The sequence below is a fragment of the Helobdella robusta genome (assembly GCF_000326865.2).
Source record: "Helobdella robusta unplaced genomic scaffold HELROscaffold_1, whole genome shotgun sequence".
Classification (NCBI taxonomy): domain Eukaryota; kingdom Metazoa; phylum Annelida; class Clitellata; order Rhynchobdellida; family Glossiphoniidae; genus Helobdella; species Helobdella robusta.
In genome coordinates this window covers 7,213,050-7,235,116 of record NW_008703570.1, presented here as the reverse complement: position 1 = coordinate 7,235,116, position 22,067 = coordinate 7,213,050, and the positions used below count along the sequence as shown (strand labels likewise).

At 31.8% G+C, this 22,067-nt stretch overlaps 4 protein-coding genes across 4 annotated transcripts; 2 read left to right on the top strand and 2 right to left on the bottom strand.

Moving 5' to 3' along the window:
* The first annotated feature begins 6,306 nt into the window (after window positions 1-6,306).
* Window positions 6,307-12,042, top strand: HELRODRAFT_105422 (hypothetical protein). Its single transcript, XM_009011068.1, has 19 exons — window positions 6,307-6,485; window positions 6,753-6,820; window positions 6,992-7,074; window positions 7,141-7,213; window positions 7,325-7,407; window positions 7,519-7,628; window positions 7,712-7,746; window positions 7,965-8,057; window positions 8,584-8,652; window positions 9,251-9,421; window positions 9,509-9,592; window positions 9,657-9,790; window positions 10,003-10,180; window positions 10,249-10,344; window positions 10,414-10,545; window positions 10,966-11,150; window positions 11,212-11,398; window positions 11,496-11,576; window positions 11,666-12,042. The coding sequence occupies exons 1-19, from the start codon at window positions 6,422-6,424 to the stop codon at window positions 11,888-11,890; spliced, it is 2,151 nt and encodes a 716-aa protein (XP_009009316.1). The 5' UTR covers window positions 6,307-6,421; the 3' UTR covers window positions 11,891-12,042.
* An 866-nt stretch (window positions 12,043-12,908) lies between these two features.
* On the bottom strand, window positions 12,909-13,455 carry HELRODRAFT_159156 (hypothetical protein; the record flags this gene model as incomplete). The annotated part of the gene is made up of 2 exons (XM_009011067.1): window positions 12,909-13,174; window positions 13,311-13,455. 2 exons carry the CDS (start codon window positions 13,453-13,455, stop codon window positions 12,909-12,911), a joined length of 411 nt encoding a protein of 136 aa, XP_009009315.1.
* Window positions 13,456-14,607: 1,152 nt separating this feature from the next.
* On the bottom strand, window positions 14,608-15,925 carry HELRODRAFT_159155 (hypothetical protein; the record flags this gene model as incomplete). Its single annotated transcript, XM_009011066.1, has 4 exons — window positions 14,608-14,627; window positions 14,736-14,861; window positions 14,940-15,184; window positions 15,909-15,925. The coding sequence occupies 4 exons, from the start codon at window positions 15,923-15,925 to the stop codon at window positions 14,608-14,610; spliced, it is 408 nt and encodes a 135-aa protein (XP_009009314.1).
* Window positions 15,926-16,756: 831 nt separating this feature from the next.
* HELRODRAFT_187919 (hypothetical protein) lies at window positions 16,757-21,453 on the top strand (the record flags this gene model as incomplete). Its single annotated transcript, XM_009011065.1, has 3 exons — window positions 16,757-16,768; window positions 17,140-20,123; window positions 20,256-21,453. The coding sequence occupies 3 exons, from the start codon at window positions 16,757-16,759 to the stop codon at window positions 20,596-20,598; spliced, it is 3,339 nt and encodes a 1,112-aa protein (XP_009009313.1). The 3' UTR covers window positions 20,599-21,453.
* Between the last annotated feature and the right edge of the window lie 614 nt (window positions 21,454-22,067).

Below are 22,067 nucleotides of genomic sequence, written 5' to 3'. Positions count from 1 at the left end.
CATATATATACATACATTGTCTCTACTTTGCTGATTCCTTGTTTGTTCAAAGTGAATACTTAACGCTCATTTGATTAAATTTACAATCTTTAACTTTGTCCAAAATAGATAACATTTTTACATGTTTTCATTATCGATGATTCCTCTATTTCTAAATTTATTGGTACGAAGAATTCCAATTGCCCGTTGTTGAATATTAATTATCGGATGTCTTTGTTCTCTGAGTATTGATTTGGCTAGTCTTAAATTATAATGGTTGTTATTGTAATGTAAAATTTCAACATTGGGGTCAAAGATTTGTCTAGCAATTTTAGTTTTGTGTTTCTCTTTCATGTGATTCTTTATAGCGCCAGTTTGTACGTGCATCGTAAGTCTTCTCGATAGCTTATCGATAGGTCGTCGTCATACAAATATAATCGAAATTATGGCTATGATCTACTATCGATTATGGTTTACTAGTACAGATGTTTTTCATCACAAGAAATGATGTTCTTTGGTTGGAGTAGTATTATACGTAGTTTAATACTGTTGTTTTCGCTTGTTGCTTGGAAAAATCGAAAAGTTAAACAGGAAGTTAACTAACGCCGAACATGCACAATTACAAGCACAACATATCAATTAAATCAATTTGAACACCGAAAATGGTATAGGAATATCGAAAAAAGCTTTTCTGTGTTATCATGCATAAAATAAACAAAATTTTTAGTTTTGAACTAAAGAAACTTGAAAATGATTTACGATCAACCGTTAGAAAAATCGAAAAGTTAAATTGGAAGTTAACTAACGCCGAACATGCTGTGATTTTCATCAAATATATATATTTATATATGTGTGTGTGTCTGTGTGAGTGTGTGTGTGTGTATGTGTGTTTGTTTGTGTGTGTGTGTGTGTGTTTGTGTGTGTGGGCGTGTGAGTGTAAATGTGTAAATTTATATATAGATATAATATGTTAAATAAGCACATTTGTTTGTATTTTTTATTATTCTTTAAAAAATCAGAATTTGACAAACGCCGAAACTGTTACAGCATGCAAGTCAATAGTATAAAAAGATAACGAAAAATATTTAACCGAGATAAAACGTTCAAGCATGAAAAATAGGTATGGAAAATAAAATAATGTAATGATTTAAAAAGACAAATAAATAAAATAGTTATTTAATAGACCAGTTAATGATTTAGTAAGTTAAGTGATCGATAAGAAAGAACAGATGAAATTGGGTTGGTTTGTGTTGACTTTTGATTTCACCGCATGGGAGCATTTTGAAGCCTTGCAAATTTGTTGAAATTTTTAACAGCAATTGTACAATAACTTAAGATACAGGATGTTTGCATACATTAATAAATGATGCAATGATGTTGTTGTTCATCATCCTATACGTTCAGGTACAATTTGTTGTGTTGCCAAATGCTGGTATTGAATATTGAAATCTTAAAAACGGTCGAATTGCTTTTTTAACTCTAGTGAATGCTTTATCCAATTTTACATAATGTATTTTTGTTCTTTGTTGCAACCCATTATTATATATTCAAAAATATTAAAAAAATGACCGTCACGAATCCATCCATCTATTTATCCATCCATCTATCTATCCATTCATCTATCCATCCATCCATACTTACATACATAATACATCCATCCATCCATACTTACATACATAATACATCCATCCATTCATCTATCCATCCATCTACCCATCCATCCATACATCCATCGACTCATCCATCCATCGACCCATCCATCCACACATCCATACATCCATCCATCCACTCATCCATTCAATTTTTTACTTTTTTCCAAGATATATACAGTTCAATGTAACTTCATTTAAGAGATGGTGATCATACATTCAATGTATTAAATGCAAGTGAGTTTTAACTGCTAAATAAATATTAAAACAAAAGAACACATCTTGAAAACCTCAGTACACATTTTTTAGCGAACGAAATTTGAACGGACGAAATTTGAACAAACAAATTTTGGTGAAACACAACATAAACACACGTGAAAATGTATTATTTGTCACACATCACACATTTTGTGTTTGAAATCTTTTCTATTCAAACCAGGCCAATTTATATCAGTTTTCCAAAACAGTCTGGTTCGGCATGGATTTTAGAGCTTGTTTAATTCAAACAACTTTTAAAATCATTATGACTTTTTAATGTTTTCATTGATGTTAAATTTTCATTACAATCAACCTGACGCACTCAAACAAGTTTGGCTACTTCGAAAAAATTTTGTCACAATTATTTTTTTTTATTCTTTAAAAAATCAGAAATTGACAGAATCTGTTCATCACAACATGCAAGACATTCGCTGTCAATTAGTCGTTGTTGGCTGTCAGTCGTTGGATATCACATCACACATTAGTTTGTTTTAATTTCACTAACATTTCAATAGTGTCAGCCACCATTTCAAACATATTATTAAACTGAATTATGAATGACAAAGTTGAGACAGCTAATGCAGCATGTTAGTATACGTTCGTTAAGAACGATATATTATAAAAACAGCAGGTGTCAGGCGAGCGAGGAGTATGATCAAACGGTTTACATTTAACACGAATGCACCATGTTCGTTGATGTTCGCCGTTATTAATTTTTAAGTAAATAGAATTTCACTATTAAAATATTAGCGATAAATAAACAAGAAAGATTAAACTTTGCATAGTATCAGCCATAAAATTTATTTCGAAGTCATTCAATGAAGTGCTTCAATTGTACGGCTTGCTTCGTAGTCATGTTTACAGTCGTTAAATAAAACGTTTGGGAGGGAATTGGCCAAGTGCTGTTGCGTTGTTCAGCTGCCATTGTTCTTCATTGTTAGCTTCTGTTTGCTAGGGAATTTTTCATTTAAACAAGTCTGTTTCTCTTAAATAGGCGTATACATGCAGACGTGCACAGTACACAGCTTATATGCGAGTTTATTATTATTATTTTTATTATTATCAACTCTAAATCTGAATATTTCCAAAATGTATCAACAACAAACATAGCATTCACGAATATGCGCAAAATCAGGCAACAGATAAATTTTATGTAATAGAACGAGGATCTGCCTGCATTTGAAACCAGTCACTGCAACAACCTCACTAGACGTCTTAACCACTAGACTAACTTGCCGCCTGAAGTTGTAATATTTGACATTATATGGTAGATACGGAGACATAACAAAAAGTAAACAAGAGCATAGCAAAAAACCTAACATAAATCAACAAAAGTTTATTTAAATAAAAGTAATATTAAAATGAAGTGAAATAATTTAACAGTTGTTATATTCCAGACCAAATGTAGAGAGATTAAGTGTAGTTATATGGTTGTCGGGACAATTTTAGCCGAATTTGAATAAATGTACCTCGAACAATAACGTATTGTATGCTATAAAGCAAAACTAGTATTCACTCCAGTAAAATATCGACAGACATTCCACTGAAAACTGAAATTAGTCAATTTATTTTATTTTTGTTGGAATGGATGTGCACACTAACTATTTATTCTTTTGAGCAGCTTTCAGGTACAATCTACCGATATATATGTGTGTGTGCGTTGTGTGTGAATTACTGTGTGTGTAATTTGATGTGTTTAATATTTCGTTAAAGTGATAAATATGCAATAGTAAGTAATCGTTTATTGGCAATGTATTGAACGTTGCATTGAACGGCGTTAAAATTCACATTAGAAAGAACGGCGAGAACCTGAGTCACGCACGACACTTCAAAAAAAACTCTTGCTGTTTGAGGAATGCTTGAGTCACAAGTCACAGCATTCAATGTGATCATGATATTTTTCAAACACTTTGGTATAAACTTAGCAATGAAGAAATATTCGACATGCTTTCTCCCGCTAGACGGAGAAAGCGGGAGTCTTGAGGCTTGAGTCAAAAACTTGTTAATTTATTAAAAAATTCACTCTGGATGCTTCACAATTTTAAAGATTTTTCAACTTCTACTTCAAGGTTTTTGGTTTGCCCAATGTGCAAAAAAAATTAAAAATATATTACTTTTTTAATTAATTCAAATGATCATTTATTAGATTAGATAGTTGATTCAGTTTTTTGCTTTTTACAAATTGACACAGGCTCTGAGTGCAACAATTTTTATCAGATATTAATTTTGATACATCATATATTTCCAACGCAAAAAATTCGACCGACAAGCTTAAAACTTAACCTACTTGAATGTAAGAGGTTTTTAAACAGTAGTAGATATAGTCGAAATATTAAATGAAATAATTTTTGCCAGAATTCTTTTGCTGAAAATATAGATGAAACGATAATTGGTTTAAGAATTAAACATATGTTTTATTAGGCTCACACGTGCAAACAAAGCAAATAAATCAAAGACTAATTGAAACGTTGCTTTCAATAATTGAAAGAAAGTAAAGTTGAAAGTCGCATTGTTATAAATAAAATTGTCAAATTTGTTAGTTTTAAATATCCAATCAACCAATTAGTTTGTAAAGCGATTTTCACGCGATATTCAACGGCGCTCCTCAGTGAATTTTGCAAACAGATGGGTCTTGAGATTCGCTCTGAACTTCGTAAGTGATGGAGAAGTTGTCAGAGAAAGTGTTAGAGAGTTCCAGAGGAAAGGGCCAGAATAAACAAACGCAGATTTAGCAATAGAGTGTTTAACACGAAATAAAAAAAAGCGAGAACAAGAAGACGATCGTAAACCAGGCCGTTAGGTTCGATTATTATGTCTGATAAGTACTAAAAAAATAATTTAGATTGAGACTTACACATTAATGTGCAAGTTTTAAAAATTAGTCTAAAAATAGGCAGCCAATGCATGTGAACAAGACACGGAGTTACATAAAAAAAAGAACGGGGCAAGAGCAATTTGACGAGCAGCAGAGTTTATTTAAAGGATAGAGTGTAGAATCAGGAAGACCATAGTAGAGCGAGTTACAATAATCAATCCTAGATTAAACTAAAGAAGTAAAAAAAAGGTAAAGAATTGGATCGTCATGTAAAGGCAAAAGTTTTTATATTCTACGTAGATGAAAAAAAGAAATTATTGCAACACTTTTAATCTGAGAAAAAAAAACACGCTAGAATCAAAGATAAAACCTAGACTACGAAACTCGTGAGAAACATCAAGAGTTTTAGAATCAGACAAGATAATAGGAAGAATAGTAATAGAACGCTTAGATTTATTGAAACAAATTAGTTCAAATTTTGAAGAATTAAGTTTAAGACACATAGAGTCAGACCAAGCGATAATTGAAGAAAGACATAGAGATAGATTATGAAGAACACTATTGAGATTAGATGAAGGAAAAGAAGTATAAATATAAGAATTATCAGCAAATAGTTGAATGTAAAAGAAAAATTATTAATAATACAAGGTAGTTCAGTAGTATAGAGTATAAATAGAAGAGGGCCAAGGATAGAACCTTGAGGTAACCCGAAAGTAAGAATAAAGGAGTTAGAAATAGAATTATTAAAAACAACAGAATAAAAAAGATTACAGAGATGAAAAGAAAACCAAGATAGACAAGAATTAATAGTATTGAAAGAATGATCTAGCAGCCTCAAAAGTATCAAAAGCAAACGAAAAGTCAAGAGCAAGAATAAATATCGTCATAATTTGTTTGCTATCAATGTTTTTGAGGGGTTTTCATAAAATTGATTTCTTAAAAAATAATTTCTTTTCTATTTTATAACAATTATATACTTTCATTTTATTGTTTTTGCTTTTTGCAATGCTGTTTATAGAACTCCAAATTAAATTAAATTATAATATTGGCGATCATTTAAATAATCACAACTCTTAACCGAATAACGTCAATCAAGTTTAATGAGATCTTCACAAATATTGATAGCAACTCGATTTCATGTGCTTGCAAAATACTTGAAAATAATAATATACACACACACACACACACATATATATATATATATATATATATATATATAACATGCATGTATGAATAAACGTATGTATCTATATAATGAACGAACGCATACACACATAAATCTATAATAATAAATAATCCGCCAAAATGAATAGATCAAGTTTTACAGCTGTGAGTGTCTGTAGTTGTAGTAAGTAGTTGCAAGTGTAGAGCGCAACGCAACTTAAGCATTGTTTTGCAATCTCTCATCATTCAGTCAGGCAGTTAGTTTGTCATTTGTTTTGACGATCAAGCTAGTAGCAGAACAGAAGAGGTAAATAAAGCGAAAGAACGTTCGACAAAAGAATGGCCTAACCTAATATAAACCCATGTCAACATTGCTTCTTTCTATTTAACAGCTGTCAAATAATGTATTATAGCATTTAGTTGGATTGAAATAATAAACAACTTAAAATAATATTAAAATCATAACTCTGGCGTTGAAATGATCTGTAAATCTGAATTAATTTTTAATTAACTTAATCTACGATCAAATTTCAACGGTCTTATACATTTGCGTCAAATGTTTAGCGGAATAATTTTCTTCCTTGTCGTTTTCGCTGCAGGGGGCTTACAAAATGTTGCAAGTAAAGAATTGCTTGCTTTCTAACCATTAATCAATTGAGTTGGGTGTTGAAAATGATTTAAAATTAAAGTTACATGAAAATTTGCAACCTTAACTACAACAACAATACGAAACAGTTAACATATGTTTAATCAATTAATATTGAGTTGTTTGTTGACGAATCTAAGCTTTTACTTAAATTGTTAAATTTTCAACTCTACACTGTAAATGTGTTACCAACTTTTTTTTCAAGTTTAAAAATACTGAAAACTGTTTGAATTAATTTCAGTAGCTTCTCCGGACAGAGTGCTTCTGAGCTCCACCGATGGAACGCCACTCACCACCACGCTCACCGAGGTTATCTCAATATTTCTAACACCAATCCCAAATTTGTTGTTGCCAATTCTAATCCATTTAATGCCAAATCCGACATTTTAAATATCTATCTCGTTATTTCATTTTTTAAAATTAGTGAACTTTTTTTTAGATCCTATTGCATTTGAATGCCGCATATGTTTTTACCTGCAGAATGGAGGCCACGTCCAACAACTGACCATCGACCTGACCACTAGCAACAACGAAAATTTCATTTTGGACATGCTGTTGAGTGGGTAAGAACTTATATAAGATGATAATCATTTAAATGCCATTTTCCAAGTTAAACTTCATCCTTCAAGACATTCTTTCTCGTCGTCATACAAGGAAACAGTTCATGGAGAATCAGGAATTTCATATAACAACTTCAACCGGGTAAGAGTTTTTAACTTAGTTGTTAGTTCCAAAATCCGTTTTGAAAATATTTAAAATAAATGTTTTGAACATGAAAATTTATTATTTCAAAGATTAATTATGATATTACAGTCTACCATATGCTACTACACTGGGACGGTCAGAGGTCAGAGTAAATCTCACGCTGGCGTCAGCACATGCGATCAGAAGATAAGGTTATATTTCATAGTGCCCACGTGAAGTTATTTCGCAGTGTTGTATTATTTTACATTTTAACAATAACTTTTTTCCATATTAAAGTAGCGATGTCTAAAAATATTTTTCAGTGGGTTTTTTATTGTGAACGACAAAACGTTCACAATACAACCATTTCCTAACTCAAAATTCGCGGCGTCCGTTCAGGAAGCTTCCGATCCCGTCAATGATTTCGTTTGTGGTACGTCTCTGAGATTTTATGAAAAAATATTACTTCATTATTCTATTGATTATTATTTATTTATTCAATATGCTTTTATTCAGGTTCAAAGGGGTCGAGCAACACTTTAAGACAATTGGTAATGCTGCAAATTATTTTAGATTATTAAAATTTTGTATAAAAATTTAATTAAGATGTTTTATTGAGTCATTTGCGGCTGAAATAATTTTGATAGTAGTAAAAGATTTTTAGTAGTTCAAATTAAACATTGAAAAAATCAATAACATTTTTCTTCTTTTTCTTCTGGACTATCTTTTGCTCTTTGTTGTGAATCTTTTGAAATTTTTTATTATTCAGTCGAAACGATCAACTAGCCTCTCCTCATTAGTCTCACTGAGAGACAAGCGAAACAGAATCATAGAGATATACTTATCTGGTGACTACTTTTTTGTTAGTTATTTGCCATTTTGCTCATAATTCATAATTCGCCATACCCAACTGACGTGTTAGCTCATGAACCCGATGCAGTATTGGTATTCGAATCAGGTCATCAGGCAATAACATGGCGCTTCTACCATCTGAGCTAACCCGCCTACCTGGCTAATGTTAGTTAAATAAATAACACTGGCGGCTTTAAAAGCATTAAAATTAATTGTCAATAAACACTTTTAAACTTTTTTAATGAAATGAGCAATTTTTTACTATACTAGAAGAATTTTAGTAAATTTTTCGCTAAAAAAATACAATTCTCGTATTGGTTTCGATAATTTTGTTAAATGATATATAAAAAATAATTTCAATAACAATAATAAAAATGTTAGATGAGCAAAAGTTGAAAATTTACTGAATTCCTTTGATAATTTTTGTTCGACCACACAATACGTAGCACAAGTTTGCGCCATAATAATATTGCAAATATTCTATTACATAATTTTATTTAATTTTTAAAAATTGAATAAAAAATATTTTGCCAAAGTACCTAGCCCTAGGTTCAACGTCCGCTGCTTTCGAAAGAATGAGATCCATCGTTAACGCTGCCAATGCCGTTAGTCACTTTTTTGTCAATCTTCATGGATCCGTTTATAAACAAGGACATCTTCATATTTCGATTTATATAAATTTTTTTACATGACATTATTTATGTCATCATGTATCTATTAAAAAGTATATTATATCAATAATGCTTTGTGTGAAAATGTTAATAAAATTAATCGTTAAATATTGCAAGCCTTGAAATATTAAAATTGTCATAAATAGTATCAACTTTTACATTTGCACCTTTTTTTATCATTTTGACTTTCGTTATATTATGTTATATTATATATATTAATTTATGCATGTATTTGTCTGTTTAATTTTTACGTTTGCAATTCAGTTTTTCCATAATAACATTTTTCTATACATATCCACAAAAAATAGTTTTATTTAATGTAATCTATCCATTGTAAAAAAAACTGTTCTTAAGTAAATACCCCGAAACTCGATTGTTAGTTAAATATCTCTTTAAATTGTGACTTATTTACACGTATTTTAAACGTTATTCAAATAATTTGTAACCTATTTAAAATATATCTTGAATGTTGTTCAAAAAATTTGATTCATTTCAACTTGAATGTCTGTACGGCTAACACAATTTTTTGAAGTTGTACAACAGTGTGGGTATCTACATAGTGCTTGTCGGCTCTGAAGTTTGGACCTCTCCTATATTCAGAGTGGACATCGACATATCAGTAACTCTCACAAACTTCTACAATTACAAAGATACCTACCTTAACGCAAATGTTCCTAGTCACGATACTGCCGCTCTAGTTTCGTTAGTTTTTTTCATGTAATTCAATAAGTTTTGATATTTTTATTATCTATTTTTGAAATTATGATTGACTGTTAAAACATTTTACAGAGCTAACGGTTTTAGCTCTAACATAATTGGCCTAGGTTCTTTAGGTACTATGTGCAGCTCCACTGAATCAGGGGTCGTTATCAAGGTGAATATTTTAATTTGATTTATTTTATACATAAAGTATTTATGAACAATATTGCATTATATAGGACGGCGGACAGTACAATGTAGCATTTCCAGGGGCAATACTGACCCACGAAGTTGGACACGTTTTAGGACTTGTACATGATAACACTACATGCAGCTGCAGCAGTTCCGCTTGCATAATGAAGTCTTCCATAAGGTACATTCAATCTTCTTACATTCCATTTTTAGCTATTAGAAATAAATTTTAAAGCTAGAAAGGTAAAATTTATTAGTTTAAATATTAATTCGTAATATGCTAAAAGGAGTTAGCATTTTTATTCAAAAATCGTATAAGAAATTCTACTGAGCTTTATCTTCTGAATCAACATTGCCTGAGTGAAAATTTTTACATTTGAAAAAATTCCTCAGCTCGGTGAATGTTCCAACAAAATTTTCATCGTGTTCATTGAATGACCTGGCAAACAATTGGAGTAAAGGTTATGACCTTTGTTTGTGGAACATTCCAGACATCAACGCATCTACATCCTGCGGGAATGGAGTGGTGGAAGATGGAGAGACGTGTGACTGTGGAGGGCTACCTTCCGACGTAACTAATGCATTTTAATTTTTTTTACTTGACAACACTTAATTTATGACACTTGAACAACTTTCCAGATGTGCAATCCATCGTGTTGCAACGCTGCTACCTGCCAACTTTTCTCGCCCTACCAGTGCGCTTCTGGTTTTTGTTGCGATTTGTCCACTTGCAAAGTAACGATTTCATATAATATTGATGCCAATATTTATAAATAATTTTTAATTTTGTAAAACTTCACAAAGGTGTACCAGGCCAACACAGTTTGCAGAGGAGCCAGTGACACGTGCGACCTTCAAGAATTATGTGATGGTAAGTCAGCTTACTGTCCAGAGGACACGTACAAACACGATGGCACACAATGCGCTGTTGATGGAGTTAGCGATAGTTTCAAAAATTTTATTTTCTTTTTTGATTTTATTTTTTATTTTAAAAACCTTAAAATTGTTTTAACATAGGCTTATTCAGTTCAATTTTTCAGTATTAAAGATCTGAGAAACAATGTTAGGCTTATTCGTTTGTTATTATTCAATAAAATTGTTGCTGAAAAATCCTTGTCCTTCAACTTATCTTGCAACTTGATCTTGGTCTTAGGCGCCTGGTCTCGCAAGCAAGGCGCTTTTAAACATTGCATAGTACTAATGTTAATAAATTTCAGAACTTTAAAACTTTATTTAAATCATTTTAATTTTTGGTTTTAGTCTTCCTATCGAATTTTGATTTTAAATTGAATGGCTGCAACAGGTATGTTAAAATTTTTTAATGAAGTGAAAATGTAAAGTGAATTATTGTTATAGGTGACAGCTTATTGCTCAGAAGGCAGATGCAGAACTCGAGACACCCAATGTGCATTTGTGTGGGGCCTTGGCATCAAGAGCTCTCCAGATTCCTGCTACACTACTGCTAACATGAGAGGCAGTTCTATGGGCAGTTGTCGCAAAACTTTCACCTCCACTCCAACTTACTACCCATGCGCTGCTAGGTAGAAGTAATGAAATTTTAATATATTATCAGTTGTTTAGAAAATTTTTTAAATAATACAGTGACGTTCTGTGTGGCCAGCTGTTTTGTGACGTCTCTTACGAAAATGGCAATACCCAGTTGCAAGACTTATATACTGGATATTTCACAACAGCTGGAACAACATGCAAATATGCTAGTTTTAATTTTGGAACTCAGATTTCCGACCCTGGATACGTTCCCAATGGAGTGACTTGTGGGAATAACAAGGTGCAGCATTTATCATTATCAACAGCCAAAGCAAATCAACTTATTTAATAAACTCATCTTCTAAACAAATGTTATACTACAAAAAACCTCACCACAGATGTGTTACAACAACTCGTGCAGGGCTGTTTCTGACATTCTGTCTGTCACACCGTGCTCGGACAACTGCACAAGCAACGGGGTTTGTTTTATTCAGTGTTCGTCATTCTGTTGACAATCATACTTTATTTTATCTTTTTGAAACAAGTTGAATAATTTACAATCATGAAGATTTGCAACAACAAAGGAACTTGCCAATGTCTGAATGGTTTGAAATATCCGGAATGTGCTGGGAACATAATAACTATCCCAGCACCGACCACGACCACCACTTCAACTAAAAAACCTTCGAACATTAATGATGCTCACTCCTTGCACAGACCTTCAAGCTTCATCCCGATCGTTTCCTTCCACACCAGCATCGCTCTCCCGTTGATATTTCGTTACTGCCTGTGATAGCGCGTTTGCCGCCCCTTGTTTTGTTTGTTCTTCGTAACTTTGACAGATTTTCTGAAACAAATTTGAAACAATATAATTGCTATGGCTAACAGTGAATTGCAATCTACTCGATCTGGTACATCGGATTCCAAATAAAAATTATTTTGTTATTTTTTTCATAGTGTTTTCATATTTTTATATCCGTTTGAGCTGTTGAAAGATGCAAATCCTTAATGATTACTGCTCAATGATTCTGGTGCGTGATGTAACGTTCATGTTGTTAGTATATTCGAGAAATAGTTAAAGGTTAAAAAAATAATAAAAAGTAATTAATAATTATAAATAACATAAATTGTCATTAGTTATTGACAAAACATGAATCTGGACAAATGAATGCGGAATCATGTCATTCGGGATTAAATTTATGGTCGGTTCGGTGTAGTGACGTAAGTCCAGGTAAAAATCGGACCATGCTTAACTGCATTAAGTGACGTAAACCTTAATTTTCAACGACAAGGAAAATTTTTTTGTTTAAAATTTATCTATTAGCAACACACATGCTCTGATATTTTCGAAGGTTAAGTTGGAAAGTTTAGTAAAAACTGTGCAAAAAGCAATATTAAGAAAGCATTATTTAATTAATTAAAAACAAGACATTTTTTGTTATAAAGTATTTATTTATAAAACAATTCTTATTATTAAATGACACGATGGAAATGCATTTCTGTAAGGTTTCCAGGTAGCAATATTTTCAAAACTTGGATTTTAATATTTATTTGTGTATACACATTTTATGGAAGATCAAGAATCAAGAATATGTTTTCAATTTCACAATTGAAACAAAATTTTGTTACAAGAGCTTTTTGCAATATTTTATTTTCTGTTCAAATTAATTTATTTTTATTTTAACTCAAATAAAAAAAACTTGGTATGTAGAAATATTGAAAGTTTAAAATTTTGATTTAAAGTCATTATTATATTTTGGTCTGATATCAAACACATAATCATTTTCCAAAGATGCAGATAAGCCATAGCTTCAATTTCTGTCTAGAGTTTGAAACAAATTTGCATTTTTGTTTGGAGCTTGAAAAAAATTTCCATTAGCTCTGAATGAATTTGCATTTTCACTAACACTGGCGAAACGATGTTCGATAGTTCTGATGTAGATAAACAAAGATAAGCAAAGGAGGAGGAACCAGAACACTCCAAGAATTATTCCAAACTTCACACAGCGTTTGGATTTTCTTAAATTGTCGCTGGAAAGCTCACGGTTGTTTGCGAAAGCTGACACCTGAGCCTGAACTGCAATTGTATCATCATTAATATTTAAACTTCCATTCAAAAAGTTAGTTTATATTTTCTGATAAAATGTCGACTTATAAAATGAAAAATCGTTTGTTATTGATGGTATGAAATTATAAAATGTTGTGGGCCTAACTTGCATAAATGAATGCAACTCCTCCGAACACGGGACAACAAAACATCCAGACGAGCAGTGATATGATCATAGGCCTGGTGAAGCCGACTTCAAACTTCATTCTGCTATCCTTCATGTTGGAAAAATCATTTTCCTCCAAATCCATGTTTACTAACTGGTCTTCAAAATTTTAATGGAGTTTAAATTTAAAATATTTTCAAATTCAAGTCATGGTTTAATTCGGGCAATATTTACTTTACAGGACGTAACAGATGATTTTGACGTACTGGTACAATCGTTTATTTATTTAATTTTGAATAAAAAGTTTTAGACTAAAATTAAACGTAAAACATTAATATTTTTAAATTAAAATTTAAAATATCGAAAATAAAATTTTTCACCTTCAATTTTTATGATTCCGATTGACGTTCAAACATGAGAAATTTAATCAATCCAATGTTTTGCAGGCATTATTTAATAGGTTGGCAATTCAATGCAGTCATCCGTAGCCAATTATTTTTATTACAAATTTAATTGCGTTTGAAAAAGTGAAAATAGTATTAATAATTTAACGCTTTATTATTTTTTATTCTATAATTATTATTATTGTTGTTGTTGTTGTTGTACCTGTTGCATTTACAATTGCTATTGTAACAGCTATGTGTGTTATTATTGCTACTGCTGTTGTCATCTATTTATAGAATTAATGGGCCCGAAAGAAATTTCCCCGTGCAAAAAGTAAATAAAAATATATATATATAAAAAATATAATACAAAAATTAATAAAAATAAAATGAAATGAAATAAAGGTAATGGAAGGTATGGAAGGCACCGCATCATATACTCAGCGTATATGATGCGGTGCTTGCGCGTGCACATAAATAGGATACATGTGTACGTCGTGTGAAAAGGATAAACAACCTTTGTGGCGAAGATGCCTGCTTCAAATACTAATGGTTGAAGATATGAAGAACATAATAGTATAATATATTTGATAATAAGATAATATGTATGCAGTATTGTAAGTGGTTACGCATATGTCAGAGCGACAATGCTAAAGACTAAAAAAAATAAATAGAAATACCTGGCAGAATTATAATAATGTAAATAACAAGCTAATGCACCACAAGTATTTCTTATTGTATCTTAGAAAACATTTTTGAATGGTGCAGCAATTTTTTAATTTTTAAAAAAACTAAATGAAATAATAGAAGAAATAGATGTTATCGTTAGCAAAAGACGGTATTGTCCTTTTTAATATTTTACAATAGATCTCAAATGAGATCAAAATGGTGCTGGTCAGTTTGAGGTGCCTTCGTCATTCGTAGTCATATTCATCTAGAAAATGAAAATTGAAGTTTTAAAATTACCAAGTATCATTTATTAATATATAATCTTAAATAATCGGACAAACTCATAAACAATGAAGTGAGTGAACTTTCTTACTGATGATTCGTATGCCAAGCAACACCATGCCCATGTAAATACCTAACGCAGACAATATATACGAGTACGTCAGAAGAACGTTTGACCTTTCACCGAACCCATATTTGAAATTATCCTGTGCCTTTTCTTGTGCGGCGAGAACGTTAAGATAAAATTACATTCGTCATATCAACCTAGCAAAAATTGATAGAGAAAGAAACTAACTTGCAAGATAAATTGCTGGTACGCCGATACACCAGCAGCAGCAACATGAGAGTATAGAGAGGATGAATGCAAGTTTGAAACACTCGCCTTGAAGCTCTTCGTCCGAAATCTTTATATGGACAGAGTTGCTTGAGACTTTCTGCTGCGGTTGCTGATTAGGAAAGGCAGATGTTTGTTCCATAGCTTTCAATAATCCGTTTCCTCTTTTTTCTATTATCGTTAATGAGGAAATTGAACTTGTGATGCTGTGTGTTTCAATTCAAATATAATAGGTTTCATACATTTTTAATATTTTTCATATATATTATTCTATAAATATGTTATTTTTTCATTTTATAATGCAAAAGTTGCAAGATGTTTTCATAAAATTCAAAGTTAAATTTAATGACGTGTAGGCATTAAGATCTTAAAAACAAAATCAAATATTTAAAGCAGTATCGAATTAAACTGAATTTTAAGGAATGTATACATTTTTACGACCACATCCGAAACGAGATTAATTTCCACATCACAAAGAAACAACAATTTTTTTCAAGAACAGAAGATCTGCAACAATTTATAATTAGTTGTAATAATAGTTATTTTATTATTAGCCGCTATAGTCCAAGCAGAATTCATTGTACACTTTTGTAAAAAAAAAATGAAAGAAAGAAAAATCAAATTAAATATAAATCAAGCTTTTGATTAAAGATAGCCGAGAAGCGTGCTGAACACTCTTTAAACAAGGACTCCAAAAAACAGATTGCGAGATTTAGTGTAAAAAATTCTTCAAAGCATAAAATTAATAAGATGATGAAAGCGATAATAATATTTATAACTATTGAGAGAACAATTATTAAAATGATGAATATGATTGAAGATGATAATTATTCGGAAATAAAGATAATGATGGTAAAGAGGAGGAGGAGGAAGAGGAGGATGACAATGGAAACGAAAAAAGAACTGTCGATAATAATGTGTTCGCCTAACTAGACGTAAATGGTCATCGTGGAGTAAAAAGTTAATTTATAAATTGATTTATAAAACTAAGCGGAAATGGAAAATTCGAAATACGTTGGCGTTGGCAGCTGTGAATTCCCAATAAGTTTCAATAAAACTAGCTTAATTAAAGTTAATTTAAATAGGTAGGTTATATGACCAATTTTCATTAATGACCATAGTCAATCCATGTTGGACATAGTCTTTACAATCATCTTATACTTTTTTGCTCTTCACTATGCACAAGTAGAACCTCTAATCCTAACCTCTACATATCATTGCTATATTTAAACATTCGTTTTACAAAGGCTGGACTATCCCCACCACACGGCGTGTATCTACACACACACGGACGCACAGAAAGACAGTAATCGATCTAAGCCGTTGCCTAACTGCACGATCTACCTCTATAAACTGAGCTAACTCTCCGACCAAATATTCAAGTAATAACTGATTAATTTCTTGCTGGTTATCTTGTTATAATATCTAATTTCTTTTTTAAAAAATTGGTTGTAGGAACATATATGAATATTCTTCGACATCATTTGTTTATATAGGTGAAATGTATTATAAATTGTCTTACTTACTGAAATATTTTAACCTGACTATATTGGTTGCTAAATGTAAACAGAAAACATATGTTACTTTTGTGTTGAGATGAAAGTGCAGATGTCTGATTGTTGAAAGTTGGGAAAGTTAGGTTTGGTGATAATTTATTTATAAATCAATAGTTTTATTCATTTAATTATAAAAATTTATTTAATTTATGATTCATTAGAAATAATTAATTAATTACTGAATTTATTTATTTAGCCATGAGATCATAAAAAAGTTGCCAGATGGTCCAGGGAGTTGGTATGCATGTCGCATGTGATATGAGAACAGATTTTATGTTGTATATTATTGTAATTCAGTTGTGTCGCATTGTTTCTCTGGGTCTCTGTTCTCAACACAAGTCTCCAATCATTCAACAAACTCTCTCAAAAAACATCTGCCAATTAAAATCTGCAACACGGATTAGTTGATGAAAAAGAAGTGCTGTTGTTAAGCAGGTAGTAACAAAGGTTTCAAATTCAATTTATTCAGTTTCAATTTTAAAAGTCCTTAGAAACAAATAACTTGACATAATTACATAACTTAATTATTTAGTTGATTCATTGTAAAAAGTTTTCCATCAGCTAAATTTTTAATTATTTATTTGGAATATTTTTTGAATATTTAGTTAATTTTTGTCTTCAGATTGACAATGCCATCAGATTCGAAAAATAAAAAACCAAGTGAGAATAAATACAAAAGCAGTGATAGGCAGTTGAATGTGAATGAAAGAACATGTGCAAATTTTAATGGAGATTTAAAAAAAGCAAATAAAAGTAGAAACACTGATGAAGAAAATAAAGTTGAGGAAGAAAATGATGAGGTAAATTTAAAATGCGCCAGGAGCAGGGAAAGTGATAGCGGTAGTGACAGTTCTTCTGAAGATTCACAAGATGAAACCAACGAGGATGAAGGTGATGGAAGTGATGATGAAAGAATTGATGATGAGAATGATGAAAACACGACAGCTACCAGCAAAAGATGTGGTGGAACTCTTCAGAGTCCAATTAAATGTCTCAACAAGATTTGCAACTCAGGACGTAATAATGCTAACAATAATGAAGACTACATTGTTGAAAATGGTGACCACTATACCAAAGTTTCAAACAAGGAACATAAACTCAGTAATTATGGAAATAAGAAAAATGTTCTTCACAAAAATTTTGCAAATATAAACCCTGTAAAAGTTAAAAAGTACGAAGGAAAAATTAAATCTAAAATGAACACAAAATTTCTTCAAAAACTCAAGAAACAAAAGAAAAAGCACAAAAAGAGAAAAAAGAAGTCTAAAAGACATTCAAAAAAGATTTCTCGTGAAATTGTGAAAGCCAAACTTTGTAGAACTTGTCTTAAAAGTTTGATGAAATCACTGACCAAGCACAAAAGAAAACGTTATGCTTCAACTTCATCATTATCTTCCTCATCTTCATATACTTCTTCATCATCAGAATCATCATCAGAATCAAGCTCATCGTTATCATCATCATTTCGCAAAAAGTTTACAAACAAAAAATACAAAAGCAGTCTTCATTCTAAACAAAACTTCAAGTCTGATAAAGCGTATGATAAATATTCCCAAAACACTAAGAATAATCAACTGAACAAGGGTATGGAATTGATGTACCACGCCTCTGACGAGCATGCTGCATACTCCATGCTGGACTTTACTCTACCAGTTGACACAAATACCTTTGAAGAAAATAACTCAATTCTGTCGCTATCTCACTCGCCATCCAACCACATGGATTTCACAAACACCAATTATTGTGGGAAAGAATTAGATTGCAGCGAGGTATTGAAGGATGGTGTCGTCTGTGACGTGAATGAACATGGCAGTAGCCAAAACGAACCACTTAGCAGCTGCCTACCCCGAAATATAGATCTCAATAATGATAGCCAAACGATCAGCGCTATTGAATATCTAAATAACTTTTGTGCTGCAAAAAAGGACATTGAAACTAATGACAGTATGCTAGCAAAACAAAAGTCATCTCATGAAAAAAATCATTCAAAAGGCTCTCCTACATTGGAATGTAGCGACACGTTTGTTGGCTTTCATGCTGAACCTAATGCTTTTAGCCAGCAACAAAGCTTATGCGATGATCTTTTAATGAACTCGATATATTTAGGCAGGTGCGACGCCGCTGATGATTCTGCGAAATCGGCGGACTTACTTTCTAATGTTAATGATATTCAAAACACTGAAAATAATGTAGACATCATTGAAATGAATTATCAAGTGCAAACAACAAACAAAATGGCTAATGTTGAGCAACATTTAACGAAAGGTAATGATTGCGGTAAGGATGTTAGTTCAGTTGATGTTGTTGAAAAGGACGAAGACAGTATTTCTAGAATTATCAACTCCGATTTTTCCAACAACGACAACCTAAAAGATTGGACTTACGAATATTTTGAGACCCCGAACGATCATTTCGCCAAATATATTTTTTCTCCTGAGTCAGAATTGAATGAAAACAACGTTAAAGGAAGCCCGTTACCTTCTTGTTTGGCAACAACTGGAACGAAACAAAAAGAGAACTTAGACGTAATAAAACCTGTCTCGTCTTCATCAAGTCAATCTAGTCAATCAATACAAACAACTTCTGATTCGACTCTCGGTATAAATGCATCAGCGTCTCTTCAAACAAATGTTGTTTCATCTTTACCTTCTGATGAATTAATACCAAAAAATCTTATCAAAATTTCTTTTAATCGTCCTGTTTCTAAATTTAAAGAATTGAATCCACTGACAAAAAATTTAGATGATGCGCCTGAAAATATTGGCTTGAAAAGTTCGTCAAAGCCTCCGGATAATATTTTAAATGAACAACCTAGGAAACATAATTCCAATAAACTAAATGTTTTAGAGAAACTCTCAGAAACAACATCTAAAGAACAAAACTGCAAGAAAGAGTTAACTGATAAACTAGCGACGGAACACGAAAATAATAACAAATTGTATGCTTCTGTGAAACCGATCAACATTGTTAAAACGTCGCCGGCTTCCACACTTTCTTTAGCTGAGTCAACAAAAACAAAATCGAACGCCAAGCACGCTAGTGGAAATGAAAAACCCTCAACCAGTGACTGCAAAAGCTACAATTCAAAAAAAGTTTCCAGTGAGCAGAAAAGCTCATCTGATCGGTCTCGTTCGCTAGAGAAATCTCGCAGACGTCGCTCGACATCCAGATCACGTGATAGATATCACCACCGAGTTGACAAGCGTTACAAAGATGCTTCCAAACCAAGTAATCAGTATTTAAAACGAATAAACAAAAATTACGACGATGATGATAGTAGCGATGATGACAGCAGACGAGAAAAAAAACTCAAATACAAGAAAGGAGACATCTCAAGATATTCTAAACGTAATTACGATGATAGTCGATACGACAAAGGCTATTATTCAACCTCAAGGAAGAAGGAAGAGAAATTTGAAAATAGTAAAAAATATGATAAAAGTGAACGAAGCACTTCCCCAAAAAAATCTTCAACCTCGTCCCACTGTGTTCAGATGGCTTCGTCCTCACCACCACCATCGTCCCTCAGTCGCGTTCAGTACAACCATCATGAGCATCACAAATACAAATACGATAAACAACCCATGAGGTTTGCTGGGCTTATTTTTGCATCTTGATATTATTTCTGTAATATATATTATAATAACATGTTTTATTATATAAAATTTTGCCGTTCAAGGTCAATTTGACTTTCATATTCGATGTGTTCTTAATTTTTCAGACCATATCCACACTATCGACATTACCCACCTTCAGTACGCATGCCCCCTTACCTCATGCCGCCCACTTCCTTCCCACCCTTCATGCCACCAATCTTACCGCCTCATCCTGCTGCTCCGTGGTCCTCGGTTGCAGATTACCATCAGCGACCACCACCACACCAGATGTTTTTACAACCTGGCAGTCAACCGGCTCAAATTTATTACGAGTATCAAATACAGACTGCCGTTAATGATGAGAACGATACAGCTCTTAATATTAATAGCAGTATTGGGCAAACCACGAACGACGATGGTAAAGAAAATATGAATGTCGACGAATGCAAAGAAGTAGAAAAAAAATAATTCATTGAACTTCATGAATGTTCATGAGCTGTTGTTCATCTTCTTTTTCATAATAATAGATTAATATATTGTTATCAGGGTCGAAAGAGTGTTGTGCACAACAAATGGTATGCGATGTAAAAATCTTAAATTGCTTTTACGTTTATATCCTCGGACATTTCCTTCAGTTTATTTAATTTTTTTGTTTTATATTTTCAAAAAATTGCATAAATACTACAATCTTATCAATAATATATCCACGCATAAAATTGTTGGGTCGTTTTAATAACGATTTGAGGTGTTCAATTTAATTTTAACGTGCGTGCCCTACTCATCAGCTGTTGGTGATGAAAATATAGTTGTGAATTTCAAGTTTCAAACAATTTGTTCAATTTAAATAACATTTGTAAGATTAAATCATTAAAATTTGTACGTTGTAATAATAATTAACATTTTCATATTTAAACGTTATAATAAGTCCTGAAGCACTAATTTAGCCAATAACTTCACCTCTCAATGTTTTTATGAATAGTTTTTTTGAAAGGTCGACAACGAGTTAGCATATTAGCGAAGGAAACTGTGTTCAAAAAATTACGTAATCCATAGAAAATATTCAATTGTGTTGTATTTTTTATTCGTCCACGCGTTCTGCTTACTACTCATTTTTAATCATTCATGATAGTGGCAAGAAGATAATTTCAATAAAAACGTTTAGGGCTAACTACTTCAACTTAGTTTATCAGCATTTATATTGATATTGGTTTTGAAAAATGGTTTTGGTTCAATTTGTTCTATAAGACTTGGTTTCAAATATTTTTTTATTTATTTTTAGTGCCCACTAAACGTTTTCAATAAATAAAATTTTAATTTGCCTTAGCGTGTTTTAAAAATTATTGCATTACACGTACACAAGTTTGCAGCTAAATCCTCGCATCTTCGTCTGCGATGCATTTGTTGAATTTGTTCTTCTCTACGAACATTCACTTAATTCATGGTCGTTCAGACATGAATTTTTGTCTTCCAAAATGAGTGATGATTCTAACAAAAAGAAAAAAAATTCCATTTACATTTCTGCTTTTTGAACCAACCAATTCTTATTGCGTTACTTTTACGCCAACCTCTTGGATGAATAAAATATAGACATTTTACTGACTGAGTAACCCAAACAGATGACGATCTGTTTAATAAATTTGATCAGGTCAGTAGATTAATAATTTCGAACGTTTGCATGGATGAGCTGAAGAATTATTTTACAAATTAGCTGTCGGGTACCTGAGAGGAAACATCTTCCAATTAAGAAATTAAATATTCACCAAACTTTCAAAAAAACACCCAACCGCATGTCATCTGCTTAATATCTGTTTTTTGATTACACACAAATGATTATAAGAATCGAACCTGCTAATTAGAAATGAAATGACCTAAGAATCCATTCTTGTGGCATGCTGTTGTGATTGATAAGTTAACAAATCAACATTAGACTAAACCAT

Bases quoted from the DNA above. Each gene is read 5' to 3' on its own strand.
- HELRODRAFT_105422 (XM_009011068.1), top strand. From the start codon at position 6,422: ATGTTTAGCGGAATAATTTTCTTCCTTGTCGTTTTCGCTGCAGGGGGC. The intron at 11,151-11,211 runs GTAGAAGTAATG...TAAATAATACAG, and splicing joins TACTACCCATGCGCTGCTAG to TGACGTTCTGTGTGGCCAGC. The intron at 11,577-11,665 runs GTTTGTTTTATT...ACAATCATGAAG, and splicing joins ACAACTGCACAAGCAACGGG to ATTTGCAACAACAAAGGAAC.